Source organism: Phyllopteryx taeniolatus, chromosome 19 (genome assembly GCF_024500385.1).
Source record: "Phyllopteryx taeniolatus isolate TA_2022b chromosome 19, UOR_Ptae_1.2, whole genome shotgun sequence".
NCBI lineage: Eukaryota > Metazoa > Chordata > Actinopteri > Syngnathiformes > Syngnathidae > Phyllopteryx > Phyllopteryx taeniolatus.
Genome location: NC_084520.1, coordinates 13,026,488 through 13,048,236, shown reverse-complemented (window position 1 = coordinate 13,048,236; position 21,749 = coordinate 13,026,488). Strand labels below are relative to the sequence as shown.

The following is a 21,749-nucleotide window of genomic DNA, read 5'->3' as shown; positions in this document are numbered from 1 at the left end:
TAAAGCCAATTTATCTAGGCAGGTGTGGGGAAATTTGATTCGGTAATTATACAATTCTTAAATAACGAATTAAAACTCTTTAAAAACAAACAAACATTGATATAACTTCCAATTTAGTGTGATATAATTACATTTAACTGAGCATATTTTTAGTCCAATATTATGCAAAAGTCAACCATTAGCTTTGCTGTTTAAGCAATACGACAGCATATTCAAATTTCTCTCAGTCGCCATTTTAGATTTACCATTAAATCTGAATAAACAGCTTCTGTAGGCTAAAGTGACAAGTTTTTAGTGTGTACCTTTCTTACACATGAGCAAAGCAACAAAATACCACCTAACTAAATGTTTGCACAAAACTGATCTAAAAGATTAAATGCAAACATATTGTATTTAAAAGCTAAATACAACCGAGCTGTACTTAACGTGCACTGTACTGGATTTAAAAAAAAAGTTTATGCCAATAATATAACATGATGCAGGGTTTAAACATTACATTTCATGATTCTTGCACGAAGTGAGTAAGCCCCAGTACCACACTTTAAGAATGATGATTACTATTACAGCAATATCACATCTGAACTCTTATCACTCGACAATTGCTTCCCATTTGTTTAATACCTGCGTTTGATTGCATCCATGTCTAGATGTTGGTCTCTCGAGCGAAAAGGGACGATCTTCAGGAATGGAACGTGCTGCTCCCGTGCCTCCTCGGACGTTTCCAACCCCGATGCCTCGACCGTGTCCACTGCAAGGGAGCTGTCTTTGGCTGAGCTGTGGTTCCAAGAGAATGAGGTACCAATTAGAGCCAGATATGATAAAGCCTGTCAAGCGTGCAGGTGTCTTTTTAGTCACCTGAGAGTGGGTCTAAGTGGCGATGCAGCGGTCAAAGGTACAGTCAGTAGCAGCAGAACAGCTATCTCCATGCCGCGGTGTTCTGTGGTAGAAGAACAATTGAGTTATGCTCTGGTAGGATTTCCCAAACGTTTACGGCGGGATAAAACTTACCACCAAGAAAATGGGGAAATCCGGCGTTGCTTCTAAAGTGAACCATCAATCCAGAGGTTTTGTTGTTGTCGCTGAGTAATTGTCAAGTCGGTAAGTCTGTCATGCTTTTGCCCTTTCATGCTTTTATAGGGCGACGGGGTGAAGGGGTGTGTGTGTCTCGACTGTTGTCCGGTCACTTCAGGCCAACTCCCACACTCGTCATCTGTTTACATTCGGGGATTCGCATCCTAATTTATTGCACGGGTTGGATGTAAACAATCATTTCGTAACAGCCAGAGTATATGATGATACTCAAATTGACCTTGTACCTTGTTTGATGTTTACATTGATTCTAACGTTACCCCTTCCTTTGCCCCGACATACGATCTCCCCCCCCGCCCCCCTTTTCCTCCACATCCTCCTCCATCCCGCCACTCTCAGTCGACTTGCTGCTGAGCAATTGTTCCACAAATCTTTCTTTCTTTTCCATCACCTGCAGGAAGCGCGGACGGGCCCAAAATAACGCTGATTCTCCACTGCGGGCTTTTCTTTATCGCCCCATTTTTCCTGTGCCTTTTCCCCTTGAGTCACATTTGCCGTCATGTTTATTTCTGAAACGACCTTCGCTCCCACCAATCTCCACATACGGTGTGAAGAAAAACAACATCTTGATAATGCACACCTTTTTCCAACCTTACATTCATGGTGTGACAGTGTTTCTGCGCTATATCGCAATTCACCTGCCGCAGCCCCGCTGTGTCACAGATGTTTTCATGGAACATATCTACTTGGTTGTCACGGAAATCTGCAGTTTATAGCATTGTTTTCTGTTGGTTTGTACATGTTATTACGTTAACATAAATACTGTACATTATTAAAAACCTGAATACTGGAGGTCTCAAAAGACACTATACACTTCATTTTTTCTATTTCAGTTCAAGTATCATTCTGACAGTTGTGAGGCCATCAGCATTTGACTGCTTCGACTTTGCAGTTTTTGTAAGCATAATATTCCCTTTCCCACGGCTCACCAATTGACATTGAAACAGCATTGCAAAATTGCCACCGGGCAACAATATCTTCTGTCCCCGACTGCAGCTTAGCACCAGTTTAAGAAGCGCCAACGGGTATTACAATTTACATTTTCCATGGTAATTTTGGTAACAGGATCCTGTTCTTTACAAAGTACGGAGCAGAAGGCCTCCAACTTGTACCTACTACTACTACTACCACTGATGAAAACACTGAACTTCTAGAGCAGGAGTTGGTGCAAAGTCAGTTAAAGTACTGCACTGGAACTCAACAAAAGCTTGTTTCAGCTGCTGCTTTGTAGCGTGATGAAGCTTTTCGAGTACCGACTTGAGGTTGTTCAAAGGCTTCAAGCGGAAGATTATGACGGTCAACAGCTAGACTTTCCCTGACTTTGCGCAAAGACCTGCTGAGGGAGTTCAGTGTTTTGACGGCCATAAAGCTTGTCAAACTGCCCGCTGCGCTGCAGCGATAAACACTGGTTCACTTTTTCACTTCCAGGACTCTTACAACTGTTAATAAATAAATACATAAATCCCATTTCTCTGAATTACCCCAACCTCATAACAACACCTCCTAAAAAAACAATCCCATATTTATTCTATTATTCATTTGCTTTGGAAGTGGTCCAGCATTTTCCAATTACTACACTCATTTTCTCTCTTTCTCTTTTCATCTCTCTCGTACACAACTTCCCTTTGGGAATCTATTGTTTACCTCCTCCGTGAGTAGCATCTGGTCGGCCCGTGTCGTCACAGCACTGAGTCATCGCTCGCTCACGCGGTAGCATAATAAGCGCATGTCGTGTGATTAAGAGGGGAAAATGTGTGATTCTTACGAATACTCTAATTTCCTCGTTCACACACTGACACATCGCAGCAAGGGAAAGGACTACGTGCCTAAAGAAAGCAAACCCTCTCAGCTGACCCACACTTGAACGCCTGTCACCTCGCGTTAAGAAAAGTGAGCAATTTACAGAGACATTTTACAAAATCAATGCATGCTGCAATAGATGACGTTCAGTCAGTTCAATCTCGCAATTTGACCTGTTCCCACACAAACATGGTAAAGGTGTATTTAACTTTAGAACACATTATAAATTCAGAGAGAGTGTTTCATCAATACTAAAGAAGCAGAACAATACATCATAACAAACAGAAAATTCCCTGTAGTTTTCCCCTTAACATAGATGTCGCGTAAAGTCTAGGCTGACTGTCAAGTTTAGCCACTGAGAAACATTTCCACCAACAACTGATTGACAGTGACAATAAAGCTCCATTCTATTCTAATCTAATCAAGTCTAGATCATACCAAATCACTGATTGGTGTTAAGATTACAGTATAGTACACTGCAATACAGTGCACACCAGCCTAATGTGTTTCTTTACAAAATCTCTAATGCAGTTCCTTAAATAATAGTATTACACATATTGTACAGCGCCTCCCCAGATAGATAGACAGACAGACAGACAGACAGTCAGACAAACAGACAGACAGACACTATACACACCTTAAAACAAAAACAAGTTAAAAACTATTCATGAAAGATTGACAGGGACGAATATTTACGATTGTGAAAAAATAGGTTAATCAAACTCAAATGGGGTTAATTGATTTCCATAGGTGTGAATGTGAGTGTAAATGATTGTCTCATATGTACGGATGTACCAAAAGCAGTCCACAAGCTCACAAAACCGCACAAAGCCATGATACATAAATTGATTGAAGGCTGAACTCGTCCAATCGTCTGAAATGGCGATTTAGGCCGCCCCCCCCCGGTGTTATGACAGTTGGTCACAATGGCTCAATAAATTGTTACCAGCATTTTAGTGGAAATCATACATCAGTGACAACGTTTGTTTCAAAGGTGCCCCATGGTCATCCGTCTCTTTTTAACTTTTGTTGATATCCTGCCTCAAGTGTGCTGTTCCTTTTCAAGAAATACATATACGTTGGGACCACTTGGTGGGGACCCTTCTCCCCCTTTTTCCCATTTCTCCCTGACGTAGTGTACATCCTGTTGTTGTAAGGCTGTAGCTACCAGTTGGACACTTGAGAGCCTCTTGGCCCTGCTTCCTCTACCCACTGGGCACAAGAGTGAGCATCCTGCCAGGAAAGCCTGTCATTCTCATTTATATTATGATCTTCTCACAAGTTTGGGGGCAATTTTAGGCGCTCTCAAGACACCTTCGTGAGCACACGTGTAAACATCCGCTTAATCTGACGTTAGCATTGGAAAGCATTTGTTCATGTCCTGTAATATTTGTTGCAATCATTTAGCCGTGTTTTCCTAAATAGAATGCATTTAGTCATGTTTTTACGTATTTAATTGGACAATTACTTATTGTAAATAATAAGATAAAATATCTGACTAGAATAAACCTTTTTATGTACATCTATTTGTTTTGCTAGTTAAATAATTGATTAATGATAATCAAACTAATTATAAATAGTAAAAAACCAAAAACTGGTTTTATGGTTTATTATTGTATTATTACAAATGACCTGGTCCAATTGTCCATTTTAAAAATAAAACCGTTAGCCAAATAGCATAATTGCCCAAGTCATTTTTAACTTAGTGTCACAATAAAAAATACCAATGTACTCGGTCGGAATTGTATTTTTCCATTATGTCTGTACAAGTTATCAGTCATCCAGAATAATTAGTTAATTCAAACGTGTGTCCTTTTGGGCAAAACTTTATTCCCCATTTTGTGAAAATAGTTCCACCTGGTGGGGGTTGCCATCAAAAGCACGGCCATCTTCTATCCAGCTTTTCCTCATGATGGTCACAGGTGAGCTGGAGCCTATCCCAGCTAACTTTGGGCGAATGGCAGCATTACACCCTGGACTGGTCACCATCTGATCACAAGGCAAATATAGACAAACAACCATTCAGACTCACGTCTAAGGACAATTTTCAAGAATATAACGGGGGGAACATGCAAACTCCACACAGGAAGACTGCAGCCTGTGGACTTTTTAGGCAGATGTGCTAACCACTCGTCTACTCTGTCGCCCCGTTTTGGAATGTTTTGTTCAATAAAAATGCGCCATTATGCAACAGGGGAGAGTTATTTGTAATTGTTAACAATTGTTTTAATTTCTCAACAGCTACTAAGGACGTTTAAATGAAAGCCTGTGCCAAGGTAGGTAGATGTTTGGATGGAGGTGAAAGCTGTTCGAGCCTGTAAAAACCTAGAAAAGGTTAGACGGTCATCACAGAGATATAAGCTCCGAATCCATTAGTGGATTATAAACTCTATGGCCCCTTCATCTCTTGGATTAACAGGAGAGAGAGTGAGGAAGAGTGAGAGCGAGAGAGAGAGAAAGTGGAGAAGCGGAGAGCCACTGGAACTGAGCAGAACCCGGTAGAGCACTGCGTACGTGGACTAAGTGTCTGTAGCCGTGACAACACCTCCATAATATCGCCTAGTTGATAAGGAAAACTATTCAAGGTAGGTTTCAGCAAACTCCATATGCAGTGTATTTATTATCTATATATAGACATACAAGTAATGTATGGTTAATAATTGGACTGAACGCACACTTCGGCGTCATATTGAAGTAGTTTTGGCTACACACAGGGAGTGCATGGCAGTCCTTCGTCAATCCATTAATGCATAATCCCCGCCTCTCACTGTGATTATTGTGCAACTTCCATTTTTAATTATTGGTGTGCGCGCGCAGGAAGCATGGTCGTGGACGTGGAAGGGATTATCCGGTGCATCAGGGACGGCGATGTGAGCGTGGTTCATACCCAGCTGCAGGAATTCAACGCAGAGGTAACGTAAACACACACACACTCATTTGACAGCGTGTGTCATGAAGGCTGCGTGTGGCTGTGTTCCAACAGTACGCCCAGTGTTTCTTCTTTGACGCAGAGGAGAGGGACAGGAGGAAAGTAAGCATCTTTTACAGTACGGCTCCGCATCCGCCAGCTAAACGTCACTCCCCTTCATGAGTTTCCCCCTCCCGCCCTCCCTCCATCTCTTTCCAGCACGTCATCCAGCTTTCTTCCTCTACCCGTCCTCAGCTCTTCTCCACAGTCCATCTCTGATTAGTAATTCTGCTGTATCAGTCGTCCCTGATCCTCTCTGCCTGCATGCTCAGGCAGATTGCGCCCCGACACAGAACAGTCATCCTGCCTGATAATCTTTTCTGCACTCTCCAGTCGCTTGCAGCCTCTGAGCAGCACTTTGTTTGAATTATCTGTCTTCGCTTGGTGTACTGATCTTGTCTTTTTTCTTGTGCATCTTGACTCATGCCGGTCTGGCTGCTCGTCAAAAGCAAAGAAAACTGGAAGAGGTACTGAGATGTTACAGTTACAAATTGTGTGGTGAGAGAGCATCAAGTGTGCCACTCAAAATCCAGTTTCACTTATTAAATAGTTGTTGTTGTTGTTTTTTTACTATAAATTATGGATATTTGTTCATCTATCTATGCCAGCAAAATATAATGAGAAGATGCATTTAACCTGTGTATCCACCTGTTTCCACTCAGTAATAAATAATAGCTTTTTGTAAATAGGCCTCGCTTTTACGCTGAGTGCTTTTGTGATATACTTGAGATGAGATTCTCATTATTATTTCAGTTACCATACTTTCTATGACATTTATGGTGGCAAGCCATGAGATTTTGACAATGTAAACTATATGGCACATATTTTGAAGGTTGGGAAAGAGAAATTGGAATTTTTGTAGCCTTCTTAACCATTTTCTTAATGTAAAAAGGCCACTGGTTTAAATAGTAGGAATAATAATAATAATAATTTGTTTTTATCTTAATAATAACTTGTTTTGGCAGTTCAAGAAGAATAAAGTCAGGGACTGCAGTGATTCCGACTCGGACTGTGATGACCAGGAAGACCGTGGTCTCCTCCTCAGACAGGTACAGACGCCACACTCCTTGCTTCTTCTTGGATGTTGGTGTTGTTCATTCTATTCTAATATTATACGTATTATGATGTTAGTTGCGATGGTGGTACTGGGAGAGCTTAGTATTTTTTTAGGTGGTAGCTACTTGGTGTAAAAAGTTGAAAACTTTCTGGCCTCGATGAGATTAAGGATCCCACTCAATGCTTTACACTAATGAATAATCAATAAACAATGTTACTGGCAGAAATCGAGGGCCCCATTATCAAATTTTGCATTGTTACTGAAAATGCACAAAAAACACAAATAGGGACATGTGTTTGTCTTTAGAGTTTGGCCGTGGTGGTGGTGAGGTTCATAAGAGCAGGAGTCCCGTGTCATCTGCTGCCGGTGGCTCTGCGCACCCTGAGGATCCTCTCCAGAGACAAGAAGGTCCTGGGCCCCCTGGTGACCGACGACGCTCTCCTCACCCTGGCCAAGTTGGCCGGGCTGAGCACGAGCGAGACAAACGACGACGTCGGCGACCCCGACTCGGATTTCTACGACAACATCATCTCTTCTCTCGCCGAGGAGGTCAAAACGGCGGCGTACTGCGGGGACGCCGCTGACGACGAGGACGACCCGAACCAAGAGTGCTCGGCCTTTGAGGACGATGCCAAAAGTGACATCTGTGCAGATCCGGACAGCGTCAGCCGCAGGCCCAGCATTAACGAAACGCACAGAGGGAGCATCCATCACAAGGAGCTGGAGCGAGGGAGGAAGGACCGCCGAGAGAGCAAGATGGAGGGCGAGGATGAGGAGGAGGACGGAACGTCGGGAGAGGAGGTGCAGAGGAAGGAGGCTTTAAAGGTGTTGTGTAACGTGGTGTACAACAGCACCTGGGCGCAGGAGAGGTTCAGCGCTCTCAGGTGGGATTCTTTTTTCATGATTACTTATATTTATAAGTCAAGGATGTGCTCCACACAGCTCCTCTCTTGATCTCTTCTTTGTTCCAGGCTCATAGGCGGCCTCCGAGAGCGTCTTTCCTCCAGTTTCAGTTGCTCGGCTCTCTCTAGTGTTCAGTTCTACGAATTACGACTCACTTTCCTTGTCACTGCGCTGCGACCTGAGCTTAGCACTCAGCTTCAGCAGGTGACTGAAGCTTGTTCAATGCTATAAAACAGGGCTGGGCAAACTTTTGTTCGCAAAGGCTACGTTTTAAAACCGACAGATTGGCTGGGTCATGGGGTTAAAAAGAAGTTGAAAATAAATGGTAAAATACATCCACCTATCCATTTTCTATACTACTTATCATCATTAGGGCTATGGGCGAGCTGAAGTCTATCCCATCTGAATTTGTGCGAGAGGCCGGGTGCAGCCTCGCCAATCACTCCCAGGGCACATATGTAAAATGTATACGTGAAAAAAAATTAATCAATTCCCCAATTATTTCACGAGAAAAGGCCAAATAATGATAATGCAACAAATGTTACAGGACTTGATATTTAAAATCTAAAAATATAAATATATTGGTGGGCTGGATTAAAGAAGCGATTGTGGCCACCAATGCTCTAAAACAGTAATTTCCAAAGTGCAGTAAGTGAGCTCCCTGTAGTGCTACGTGAGGATTACTGAATTGAATGTTCAAACGCTGCATAATGTTACAGTGTCTTAATTTTGTTTTTTTTGTTAATCTAGGACAGTACACGTGTAAATACAGTTTAGTTGTATTTAACTTTTAAATACATTACATTTGGATTTAATCTTTTAGGACTGTTTGTTTACAAACATCTAATTAGGTATTGTTCTTATTTTTAACTTGAATGTGCAATACATTTGAATTGAATCATCATTTTAAGTATGGATTTTTTTCCCCTATATTCAAGCACAGTGATAATGTTCAAACTGCATATTGTTACAGTGGCTCTGTTACTGCAGAATGTGTCCTACTTGTTCTACTTATAGCTATCTCTTGATTTATATCTTTATTTTAATAAATTATTTTCCAGGAGGCAGGCGTCTCCATCCTCTCAACCGCCCTGGAGCGCTGCCTGGAGGTTCAGTGGAAGGAGCAGTACGAGTGCGTGCTAGACCCGGCGGCGCCGCCCATTTCTCTGGAGGCCTCTCAGCGCATCATCGAGATCCTCAAAATCCTTTTCAACATCACGCACAGGTCCCACAGGCAGGCGCCTATGGAGGTAAGTGCAGGTGGGAAGATGGTCGGGAAGTCATGTACTGTTTATCGTCGCTATGTTTTTGCACTCAGTGTAGATTGGATCGCGAGCTGCAGTCCTTACATGTGTTTTATGTGTCAACTACAAATGCATTCTTTGAGTTTTGACTTAATGTGCACTAAAATGTGTGGTTAAATAATAAGCCTATTTTGACAAAGGGACGAGAAAGTGTATGTATGATTTCAAATGTAGGGTGTAAAAGTAAAAGTCCTCAGAAAAATTAAATACTCAAGTTAAGTACAGATGCCTGAAAAATCTACCGAAGTACAGCAACAAAGTATTTGTAGTTTTCTACTTCTCACCAGTGTTGCTAACAATAAACTCATGTGTGTTGACGCACTCTTCAGGCTGATGCAGCTCTTTATCGCCACCTAGTCGCAATCCTGCGTCTCTGCATGATGCGGAAGTGCGTGATGCCTGAGGACACTGATGAACTGCAAGGGTGAGACCACCGAGCATTTTTATTGTTAGGGTCCTGTTTGTTGCATTCATTTAGCTTTTTTTTCCAAATTTTTTTTATCTTAAAATCTGTGAATTAAAATGTATCCATTCATTTTTTTTCATTTTGGGTTAATTTATCCAATTAAATAATTAATAATAATTATCATTAAATAATTGGTTCATTCACTTGCGTAAATAATAACTTAACAAAACATTTTTACATTTTTTTTGCATTTGTTTTTTATCTTATTTAATTTCAGCAATTGGTGAATTATAATTTCATTAATTAAAAATAATACAAATAAAAATGAAAATGATCAATTAATTTCATTCATTTGTATTCATGTCATTAAATAATTGGTGTATTGATTCAGTGTAAAAAGCTAAATAAACAATATAAATATTTTACATATGTTTATCATTTTATATTTATTTCATTAAATAATTGGTTAATTATTTATAAATAATACTAGTTTGTTAATAATATTTATACATATAAAATAAATATGTATAAAATATAAATGCAGTATTTGTATAATTTATTATTTAAAATAAACTATTTTACATAATTTATGGGCACATTTTAATTTATTTTCACCTCAACTATAAAAAACCTGCCCCAGCTGTCAATTTCAAAAATATATACAGGATTATATATTATTTTTATTTTAGTAAAATAACCAATTTTTCATATACATTCATCATGTTTTATTTATATTATTAAATAATCCTCCATTTTAAAAATGTGGCCTTTCAGTACAAAGCTTTGCCCACCCCTGCTATGTTCATGTAATTATTTTACACTGTGGTGTACTTTTATCCAAAGTCCAAAATCTTTTTTTTTTTAATTTGTTTGTTTTTGCTGGACAGTCACACAGTCAACCTTTTGTCGGCGCTGCCTCTCCAGTGTCTTGACGTCCTCCTGATGGTGCCGCTGGAGCCTGACTCGGAGCAGTGCCATGGCGTCAACATGGACTGTGTCCACACCCTGCTGCTGTTCATGGAGAGACGCCTGGAATCGGTAGCCTGTTAATAGTAGTCTGAATACTGAGTCCTATGAGATTGCTTGAATGCTACTTTGTCAAGCATCTTTCCTAAGCCTACACCTCCTAAAACGTATGAGCCGCGAAAATATATCCACTGGACGATATCCCACTGGGTCGTCACATGCTGCAGCAACGAGCCACTGTCCATACGTTGACTATCACGTCAGACCTTTTTTTTCCCCTCGCTCTTCCGTCTTTCTCTACGTGATGCACATGCACTCATGGCCAACAACGAGGCGCTCTAAATCGGCCACGCCAGCGACTATCACTTTACAAGTTCTTTAAATAAAGTAATATATTCCTAATTTCATTACAGGATTTTTTTTCCCATGTTTTTTTAAAGCACGTTTTTTGGAATGCACTTGGTCGGTAACATGACAGTGCTTTTCTTTTTCCCAGGGGGATAAGGTCAAAGAGAAACTGACGCCAATCCTCAATCTGCTGACAGAGAGCTGCCGAGCCCACAAACAAACACGCCACTACATCAGAAAATATGTAATAAACCGGACAAAATCATGGAAACAGTAACCAAGACACAAATACTTCGATGAACAAACTCAACCTCCGCAGGTCCTGCCTCCTCTGCGAGACGTTTCCCAAAGGCCGGAGGAAGGCTACACCGTGAAGAGTCGCCTGATCCGTCTCATGACTCACCTGGACACGGACCTCAAACACTGTGCTGCTGACCTCATTTTTGTCCTCTGCAAGGAAAATGGTAAAACTGCTGCCATTTTATCTGGATAACAAATTGGTCCACATGGTATTGAAAGTAGAAAGTTACATTTCTGCAGAAATTGCTTGTGGATGCTTAAGAGCTGACGCTGTGCTCAAATGCTGGGGAATTAATTCAAATGAAAGGAATGTTGAATGTGAGACTGAAATAAGGAGTATTTAAATGATTGTGCTACATTTATAAAATGACTATGAATTGAGGAATTTAGTCATGGAAATTGTGGAATACTGAAAAATGTTGGAATTTGGGGAATGTGATAAATAGTTGAATGGACATTTGGTAATTCTGGGGAAATTGTTAATTTTGAAATGCATAAAATAAAATAGTTCCCAAATCCCATAATGAGCTGAACAGTTTGAGGTTGGAATGGGAATGGTAGCTCTCTCATTCACTTGAATGTTTTTTTTTTTCTTGTGGAAAATGTGCAGTTGTAGGAAAACTGGGAATATTAGAAGCCTGAATGTCCTGCAGTTTCTGAATATTTGTATGTTTGAATGCTTTGAATCTGTGGATAAATGTGTCAGCGTTGGAAGGACAATATAATACAAGTAAATAATATTGTTGCAGAATGACTGTATGTAACTTTTCCCTCTCAGTCCGGCGTTTTGTCAAATATACGGGCTATGGCAATGCAGCGGGTCTCTTGGCCACAAGGGGCCTTTTGGGCGGCCCGACGTCCAGAACCTCCTGCAGCGAGACCGCCTACTCCAGCGACTCGGACTCGGATACCGAGGAATACCGTCGAGTTAAAGACCGAGTCAACCCGGTGACGGGGCGACTGGAAGCGGAACAGCCGGACCCCATGGAGGGCATGACAGAGGAGGAGAAGGAGAAGGAGGCCAAGAGGCTCATCAGGATCTTCAACAAGCTGTCCAGGTCTGCATGCAGTACAGTAATTCCCTGATCATTTGGGCATCCAACAATGGCATCATTTCTGAAATGGCTGTTTACTTTTTGACTGCCCTTTATATTTTCAAGTTTTAATAGGAATTTGAAATTATAAGTGTTTGGGGATCAAAGTTTGAGGTATATTTACGGTTTAACTGTTAATATAAGCAGTAAGAAAACATTTTAAGGGGTGATAATTGCTCACATTTTTTATTATTCATGCCAGGGGGATAGGAATGACTAAATGCCATTACAACCATGTGTGTACATATTGTTAAATCATCTCAAAATGACTGCAGGGATAATATTATTCAGCCAATGGGAGTGGACGCAGACGGGAAGCTGGTCCCGATGGCAGGACTGCGGGAGAACAGCCTCACAGAAGAGTCGGCGTCAGACAATGACACAGATGAACTCGAGAAGATTCAATGATTTACATTTTTTTTCTCGCAAATATCCTTTTAATGCAGTGGTTCTCAAAGTCGGGCCTGGGGACCCCCAGGGGTCCACGAGCCGTAACTTGGGGGTCCGCCAATTAATTTTAAATGAATTATTATTAAGTATGAATTTAAAAAGTGCGTGACTACATATGGGGACCGGCACACTAATGAAATAAACATAACCAAATACTCCTCCCTCCCTTAGCTTTGGGCCAGTTAAAAGCTCCAATAAAGGGGACGTATCATATCATAAATCTTACATCCCTGCATGAATGAAATTGGGGAGTGTGATGGACTAAAGACTTATTATCAAATGTATCAATTCATTTTATTTATTTAATTTTTTGTATTTTTCCATGAATATCTAAAAATTTTTATAAAAGTATCGTTTTCAGAATAGAAGGCATAATGTTACGAGATTAAAGTGGTATTTTTGAAATTCACTTGTTAAAAATGAGTTTTTTTAGCTCATTAAAATTTTATATCATGACTTTAGGTTGGAACATATGACTTTATTCTTATAAGATTGTGACTATTCAGCCCAACAAAATGTGTCTTTATTCTTGTAAAAAAATGTCCCTTTAACAAATAATAATTCTCATAATATTACAACTTTTCCCCCCTAAAAAAATATTGTTATTGTAACATTTTTTTCCTTTTTGAGGGGTCCCTGGATCCAAAACATTTGAGAACCTGTGTTTGAAAGAGTTTTATTGCTTAAATATTTATGATAGGTGGGCTGACAACCTAGAAATGTAGCCACATGGATATTCAGTTTTTTGTCGTTTTCCTCTCCTTTAGAAGAACAACTCTTTGTTATTTAATGGACAGTTTTTGGAAAAGCTGCATACACAATACGCAGTCTTTTCCCATATTTATTGCGCAAAGGACCATATTTTGCATTGTAAAACTCTCATACCACCAAACAAAAATGTCACAAAAAGTGTATGCAGTATACTGAAATCATGATCTCATCTCAATTGACTCACAAATGTACTTACTCTGTGTGAAATCTGGGCCTATGTAGTTGAATACAAAGCTATATTCTCTTGTATCCTGGTTAATTGTCCCTTCTAACATCTCATGGAAGAACATTCAATTGTTCTGCCTGTCACTGCACTGCTGGCATATATAGCTAAGCAACAGTACATTATTTGTAGTAAATAAATAATCATTTTCTGACCACTTATGTATAATTGGATGTGTCATATATTACAATTGGATGGGAATCATTGCACCACTGGAGCAAAAGTATTGGCTCATTCGACTTCAAGAATGGAAAGTAGCAGCTTCCCTTGTAAATGTTTTCTTTTGTTGGTTTTTTTGGTCCTTTCATTCAGAAGATGGTTAGCCAACATGTTTCCACAGACCGCTGCATAGAGAAGGATGCACCGATGACATTCTGGTATTCGCCACCTTTTGTAGAATGAAAATTCCAGCTGACACTAAAGCACAGCTTGCTACTTTGTGGTTTTAAGTGCGTCGTCGGACCTTATTATAAAGTGTCATCTAATTAGTGAGTTATTGTTGTGCATTGAAAGTCATTCATCATTTTATGAAGTCTGAAATGTGACGTGGTTATAGTGATTAAACAAATGATGAGAATAGGATGAGTGGCAGTCTTCATTGCGTTGCACACCAAGCAATTATTATCAGAAGCACGAGTAAAGGTAAGAAAATTAACAAAATGAAGCACCGATGTAAAAAAATAAAAAATTACACAGAAAGCATGTAGCGAGTATAAAGCAAAGTGCAGCATCAGCCTATGATCATCTCTTCCAGTGACATTTGCAGGTCGACGGACTTCAGGGAGGAAGCACCGCCCTCCATTGCTATGTTCTTCAAGAGTTCCAGAGACGTGAGTACAACCTGAAGGAAAGGAAGAACCAAACATGAAAAAGCCCTTTAAACAACTGATATTTGATCACAAATGCTGCAGCAACGTATACATACAGATGCATGCACTGTTGTCATTGTACTAGATCACCACACTATTAGTCACTTTAAATTGCTTGAGGACTCTGCATCATTTGCACAATTACCAGTATATCAATATCACCACACTAGTGGTACACTTTCATTGCTCAATGACTCTCCACACTCGTGTGTTTTTATGAACTCCGCCTGTGTGGAGTTTGCATGTTCTCCCCATGGCTGCGTGGGTTTTCTCCGGGCACTCCGGTTTCCTCCCACATCCCAAAAACATGCATTCATTGGAGACTCTAAATTGCCTGTAGGTGTGAATGTGAGCGCGAATGGTGGTTTGTTGATGTGTGCCCTGCGATTGGCTGGCAACCAGTTCAGGGTGTACCACGCCTCCTGCCTGAAGATAGCTGGGATAGGCTCCAGCACTCCTGTGACACCTGTGAGGATAAGTGGCTCAGGAAATGAATGGATGGATGGATGTTTTATTGAGCTGCCACGGTGGACGACTGGTTAGCACATCTGCCATCTACCGGGTTCAAATCCCAGCCCCGCCTGTGTGGAGTTTGCATGTTCTCCCCGTGGCTGCGTGGGTTTTCTCCGGGCACTCCGGTTTCCTCCCACATCCCAAAAACACATGTGGTAGGTTGATTGAAGAGTCCAAATTGCCCGTAGGTGTGAATGTGAGTGCGGATGGTTGTATGTTTATATGTGCCCTGGGATTGGGTGGCGACCAGTTCAGGGTGTGTACCCTGCCTCTCGCCCGAAGATAGCTGGGATAGGCTCCAGCACACCCTCGACCCTAGTGAGGTTAAGCGGAACGTAAGATGAATGAATGTTTTATTGATAATGTGACAGTAAGTTAAAATGACTTCGGTAATTTTACTATTAGGCTAAGGATATTGCCCTAAAAAAATAAATGGCATACAGAGGCATTGTTTTCAAAAAACTGCAGCGGAAGTGGAAATGTTCATGCACATGCGGTGAAGACTCTCTGTAATTTCCACGAACAACCCAGGCTAAACCTTTTCCCGACAAATAAAGCTTGTCACTCAGTCAAGATGTGTCACTTCAACATACTTCCTTGACACCAATTCCCATTTGGACAGGGCTGTGGCAGCATCTTAGGGCGTTTCAGAAAGAGCACAAAAATGCAGAGAGTTTCCCAGCAAAACGTTGAGGATAGATTCCACAGAAAAAAAACACGACTAGTAAATAAAAGTGCCAGTAAATGTAACAGTCGACCTCACCTCCACAATGATGAGTTTCTTGGTCCAAGGCCTGTTGCCTGGGTCAGGCCACTTCTCCCCCAGGCAAAGGACGAGGGAGCAAGGACCACACTCTTTGCTATCAAGTTCTATAAAGTCTAGTATCCCTGTAAAAGACAGCACAAACCAAGGGCAAGTAAACACCACACACGTTGTGAGGAAAAAAACAATCCTACCGTGGATAAAGTCCTTGAAGGGGAAAAGCGGATGCGGCTGCAGTTTGGAGATTTCCTGGGGCCGTCCGCTCTGGTCGAACTTGGAGAAGCTCCAGAAAGCTTTGATTTCGCCTCGTCTCTGGCCGTAAATGACGTCACCCGACACGGCCACCTCCAAGCCCTCGCCCAGATTGTCCAGGATGCGCTGGGTCAGCTTGCCTTGTGTTTGATCCTTGGTGAAGGGTCTTGGCAGGGAGACCAGAGACAGGCCCGATTCCTGGTCCAACTGCGGCTCCACCTGTTCGGGCCTAAAGGTGAGAGTAGAGAGCATTTTTGTACATTTTGCTCATTCTCCCATTTTGGCTGGCTTACAGTTTTTGACATAAAATGTTGCAGGAAATGTTATTCTTAGTGATATTTATTAAATGCAGTGTCTTTTACATGTCACATATACTTTGTTGACACATTTCAACTGCCATTAAAACCAGTTTTAACAGAAAATAGTTTTCCAGCAAATGGAGGAATCACGAATGTTCAGGGTTTTCCTGTATTTGGAAGTGCATAAATAATACTACTGTACTAATACAGTCATACATTTTGTAGTTTTGACTATGTGGACTGATTTAGTGTTTTGAAATGTTGTTTCAGGGCCGCCGCACACAGAGCAATGCGGCTAAATGTGACTGAATTGCGAAAAGATTACAGAATCTTGGCTGTAAACCAAGCGATTGAGCACTGCACATCAACTGACGGGCTGCAAAGTAAATACTGCTATTGGTAAATTAGCAAAACTTGTTGTAAAGAAATAATTGGACCAATCGTGAAATTGGATCATTTTAATAGGCACAGTGGTTGGGAATCACTGCTTGTCCCACCGATTATTTTCAATATAAAAACTTCACTATACAACAGTTTTATTTTGAGGTTACCTGTAAACTAAGCGGAATCCAGCTTCATTGGTAACCAGCTGCTCAAACACATTCTCCCCTCTGTAGTACACAGTGATCCTAAATTGGGTCTCTGAACATGCAAGAATAAAGGCTCAGTGATTCAATATATCATTGTCATAAAATATATTTGTTGATATAGTTCACTGTTTATTGATGTAACAACTCTCCACTGTGTGAAAGATTAATGCTTCTGGACACTGCAATAATGTTATCCATATAGTGTATGTACAATCAATTTACGTAATCATAGATATTCAGTCGGGGGGGGGGGGGGGGGGGGTCAATTTTATTTTACTTACTGAAATGATCTCCATCCTTGGTCTTGTTAACGTTGTCTAAAAACTGCTTCGCTAATTGGCCCCCGCACGCCCCACCCACAGCTCCCTCCATTGGATGCGCCGGTTGCCCAGGCGACCCGGCTTCGCCGACTGCACCCTCCACCGCTACTGGACACGGCTGTTGCCACGGCAACGCACAACCGCCTATCACGAGCTGGTGCTGCGGCTCCTGTTGCTCGGGAGGGAGCGCAAAGGCTGCCGCTTCCTCTGTGGGGGAAAAGTTGGGAGGAATTGAGTAAGTTTGCAGTGCAAGGTGAGAAAAAGACCTAAGCTAACATCGTACACCTAAAAATAATAAAATAAATAAAAAATAAATAAATAAAAATAAACCTCTTACATACACCAATAAAATTCACTCACACCAAAAAACTCATGTGCACCAAAAACCCTCTCACTCACATCAAAAAAAAAAAAAGCAGACCTCTCACACACACCATAAAACCTACCATTCAACAACAACAAAAACATCTCACAATCACAAAACCTCTCACACAAAAAGCTCACCCAAAAAACACTCACACAACATCCATCCATTCATTTTCTGAGCCGCTTCTCCTCACTAGGGTCGCGGGCGTGCTGGAGCCTATCCCAGCTGTCATCGGGCAGGAGGCGGGGTACACCCCGAACTGGTTGCCAGCCAATCGCAGGGCACATCGAAACAAACAACCATTCGCACAATTTAGAGTCTCCAATTAATGCATGTTTTTTGGGATGTGGGAGGAAACCGGAGTGCCCGGAGAAAACCCACGCAGGGACGGGGAGAACATGCAAACTCCACACAGGCGGGTCCGGGGATTGAACCCGGGTCCTCAGAACTGTGAGGCTGACGCTCTAACCAGTCGGCCACCGTGCCGCCCACTCACACAACAAAAAACTTAAAAACCAAAACTAACTAAAAACTGACTAGCACTCGAAAACTCACACACAAAAAACCTCTCACACTCATCAGAAAAGCTCTTACATACACCAAGAAACTCTCACACACACACACACACACACGCACACACCAAAAACCCACGTAAAAGGAACAACAAAAAAATCTCCCATCTACAAAAACTCTTACTCACAACAAAACATCTCTCACTCTGAAAAAAAACATCTCTCACTCTGGTAAAATAAAACTTTTCACATACACCCAAAAAATACTCACGCAAAAACTCTCACAATCACCCCAAACCAACACCCACAAATATTTAAAAAAAAACATGGGTGGAGGGGGTTGATGGACTGAATTTCAGATACCTGCTTGAGGCTCAATGTTGAGTTGCTTGAGACACATCTGCAGAATGTCCTCCTTGGGGGTGGATTCTGTCAGTACATTTTAGTTGAGAACAAGGAAGCAAAACTCTCCTCTCATATTACGTATGAATATTAGTGACGTTCACCTTCGATAGGACAATAGAGGAACTCATCTGTGAACGGGATGACGTGGCTCTAAAAGGCAAACATGCACATCATTAATGTTTGGATGTCTTTCGACAAGGGAAACACACAACACAGATACGTACTTCTTGTATGGGAGAACCGTCGTAGCAATCAGGCTCGTGTTGGCTCCGCCGTCCAGCAGAGGAGTTCTCTAAAAAAAAAAATAATAAAAAAAAAAAAAGAAATATAATATAGTTTACAGCATAAGAAATATTCATGACTACAGCCTACCTCCTGTCTGAAATTAATGATGAATACGACTGTCTGAATAATTATGCAGTATTTCTTCTTATTATTAGTGTTGGGGAAAAAAACATGCGATGCATCAAGATGACTGGGGGTAACTTTGGGAATTTCATCCCTCGGGAATAGTGTCTCCGACGTGTGGTGATTTAATAAAATGATTGTGGCTCACCTCCTAAAGTTGACTCATCTGGCCAGCGGAACACTTTGTGAGGGTTTGCTGTGTCGTTCTTGTTGTCTGCGATCATTTTGAACTTTTTGGCCCGCAGCGCACATCGGAAGTTCCTCTTCCACACCGAGGGCTCTCCATTGATGCGGCCGTTGCCGCTCACCTTTGCCCAGGCCTACGGCACAGAAACAGACACGCGCAAATAGCCTCAATACACAGAAACGACTGTTCGGGATGCTGCTGTGTTCAGAATTAACCAGTAACATTCAAACACATGTTAAATGGAAGTCAACAAACACCCCAAATAAAGTTCAACTGCTCTGTTAGACTTTTCCTAACATTTTCTGAGAGGCAGAGGCCTCCCGTGTTTGTGCTAATGCTGCTATTTGGAACTATTCATAATTCCCTCCACCTTGTCTACGGCCCAGTTTCAACTAAATTATAACTTCTCTAAAGCATGACGCTGCCACCACCATGCTTCATTGTACGTATGGTGTTCTTTTGCTGAGGACTACAAATGTAAATTATAATTATTATTATTATTAATTTAATACAAATCATATTTATAAGATTAACACTTACATAAACATTTAACATTTGTAATTTAATTGTATTAAATGGTAAATTAATTATAACTAAATTATAAAATATAAAAATTTAAAATGACTGACTGACTTTAAATGACCTATGTATTTAAAAATATATTGATATATTTTATTGAATAAAAAATACATTATTATATATTTTTATCTTAATATTAATATTTTAAATAAAGTATTTATCACTTTTTTTTACCTTATCTACAAATCAAATGTGGCCTTTGAGCTCAAAGGTTTTGACCACCCCTGCACTATGTAGTACATACATATACTCTTCAATACACAATCATTACACAGATTTCATAAAAATGTACATAAACACACATATATAGATATTCAACAGGCAAACTCGAGATCCAGGTCGCCACTTAATTTTTTGTGGCCCAATAAAGCAAAAAAAAAAAAAGGTGTCTTCTTGACGTTCTTTATAAATTGATTTATTGTAAAGGATATAAATGATTTTTTTTTCGATAGATAGATAGATAGACAGATAGACAGATAGATAGATAGATAGATAGATAGATAGATAGATAGATAGATAGACAGACAGACAGACAGATGATTAAATGTACCTTGAAGATGAGAATGTCGGTATCCGAAGAGTCTTGTCTTAAGGCGTGTTTCCAAGGGATGCAAAATTCCGTTTCCTGCTGGTTGGTCCAGTGGACACCAGGATACGTGCCGCTGTCAATCTGAGCCCGAAGCCACTGGATGAGCAGAGGTTTGGAATGAGCCATCTCTAAAGGAGGAGGAAAACAACATTTGAAATGAAACCTAGACGGCATTCACACCACTTTTTGTGATGTTTCAACAGCTTGCATTACAACTGACACAATGTTTTTTTTTAAAATATATATTTGAATCCTCTTTGCCATAAATTCAATAATATCTAACATTGAACAGCTCTATTTATATACAGTAGATGTAAAAAGTCTACACACCTCTGTTCAAGTGCCAGCTTTTTGTTATTTGAAAAAAATGACACCAAGATAAATAATTTCAAAACTTTTTACAACACTAATATGAAATGTAACTTGTCCAACACAAATGATTTTTTTTAAGTCTCTCAGAGAGTGGGAAGTAAAAATAAACAACTGAGATAATGTGGTTGCAGAAGCGTGCACACCTGCTTATATTTTAGGGCATGGCTGTGGTTATAGTGAACTAATCACATTCAAATTGTATTCAGCACACACCCGCCGCTATAAGTGCCTCTGATTAACCCCGGTAAAGTTCAGCAGTTCAAGTAGGCTTGTCCCGTGTTTGATTATATTACTTACCATACACCCACATGCCCAATCGATCTATCGACTTCACTTTGCAACACTACACATTCCTGACCTGTAGAGGGGGGCATTGTATCATAGACGCTAAAATGAATTTTAAATCCAACAAAGAATACAATGACCAATTTGTATGGTACAGCTTGAAGTTGACAAATGTAGCATCTTCAAACTCTAGGTAACTTAAATTTATAACCAAACTAACACACAGCAACGGTAATTACACATTTCTAAGCTACAAGGTAGACTACAGGGGCTGGAAACCGCGTAGAGGGACACTTTCCCCCCCCCCCCCCCTTTTCATTTAGAACAAGATACCGAACTGTATTCAAAAACCTATCGCGGAAACAAACGCAGATACTCGAATATCCTAGCTTGTGTGCGACTCAATATATGAACTATGAGAATATTGTGACTTTAAAACAACACAAACGCAGAAGGCAGCAAATAATTAGAAATATATACATTGAATACGGAATGTTTTACCTGGAAAAGTGGTCGACCTTCGGATGGTGGTGTGTTCAGGTGGCGTCGTTCTCCAAGTGCCAGCTTGAGCTGCTGACGATTAAATAGCGGAGCGCTGAATGAGGCGTGCGGGTGCTTTCACAAGAAACTTGGGAGGTTTCAGTTTCGTTTTTCAAACGTCGGCAGGAGTTTCCAATTCCTAGTCAGCCGAGCCCTCCAGCACACAGCTGGATTTCTACACGAGTGGTGACTTGAGCACTTTTGAGTTTCGTAAAATTCC

General features: G+C 40.8%; 2 protein-coding genes across 4 annotated transcripts; one reads left to right on the top strand and one right to left on the bottom strand.

Moving 5' to 3' along the window:
• Positions 1–670: 670 nt before the first annotated feature.
• si:dkey-94f20.4 (synembryn-A) lies at positions 671–14,261 on the top strand. Of its 3 annotated transcripts, none has more exons than XM_061757392.1 (16): positions 671–795; positions 5,131–5,223; positions 5,309–5,474; positions 5,707–5,801; positions 5,873–5,920; positions 6,277–6,324; positions 6,823–6,906; positions 7,221–7,798; positions 7,886–8,021; positions 8,879–9,067; positions 9,451–9,545; positions 10,415–10,565; positions 10,990–11,085; positions 11,161–11,305; positions 11,920–12,199; positions 12,511–14,261. In XM_061757392.1, the coding sequence occupies exons 4-16, from the start codon at positions 5,712–5,714 to the stop codon at positions 12,641–12,643; spliced, it is 2,073 nt and encodes a 690-aa protein (XP_061613376.1). In that variant the 5' UTR covers positions 671–795; positions 5,131–5,223; positions 5,309–5,474; positions 5,707–5,711; the 3' UTR covers positions 12,644–14,261. The 3 variants fall into 3 exon arrangements, with proteins under 3 accessions (XP_061613376.1, XP_061613377.1, XP_061613378.1); XM_061757393.1 differs by having other exon boundaries at positions 672–795; positions 6,307–6,324; XM_061757394.1 differs by lacking the exon at positions 6,277–6,324 and having other exon boundaries at positions 672–795.
• On the bottom strand, positions 13,478–21,640 carry irf3 (interferon regulatory factor 3). Its single transcript, XM_061757398.1, has 11 exons — positions 21,491–21,640; positions 20,294–20,460; positions 19,126–19,297; positions 18,794–18,861; positions 18,671–18,719; positions 18,528–18,593; positions 17,247–17,492; positions 16,927–17,017; positions 16,019–16,305; positions 15,825–15,949; positions 13,478–14,520 (listed from the first exon to the last, which is right to left on the bottom strand). Exons 2-11 carry the CDS (start codon positions 20,456–20,458, stop codon positions 14,410–14,412), a joined length of 1,380 nt encoding a protein of 459 aa, XP_061613382.1. The 5' UTR covers positions 20,459–20,460; positions 21,491–21,640; the 3' UTR covers positions 13,478–14,409.
• Positions 21,641–21,749: the final 109 nt, after the last annotated feature.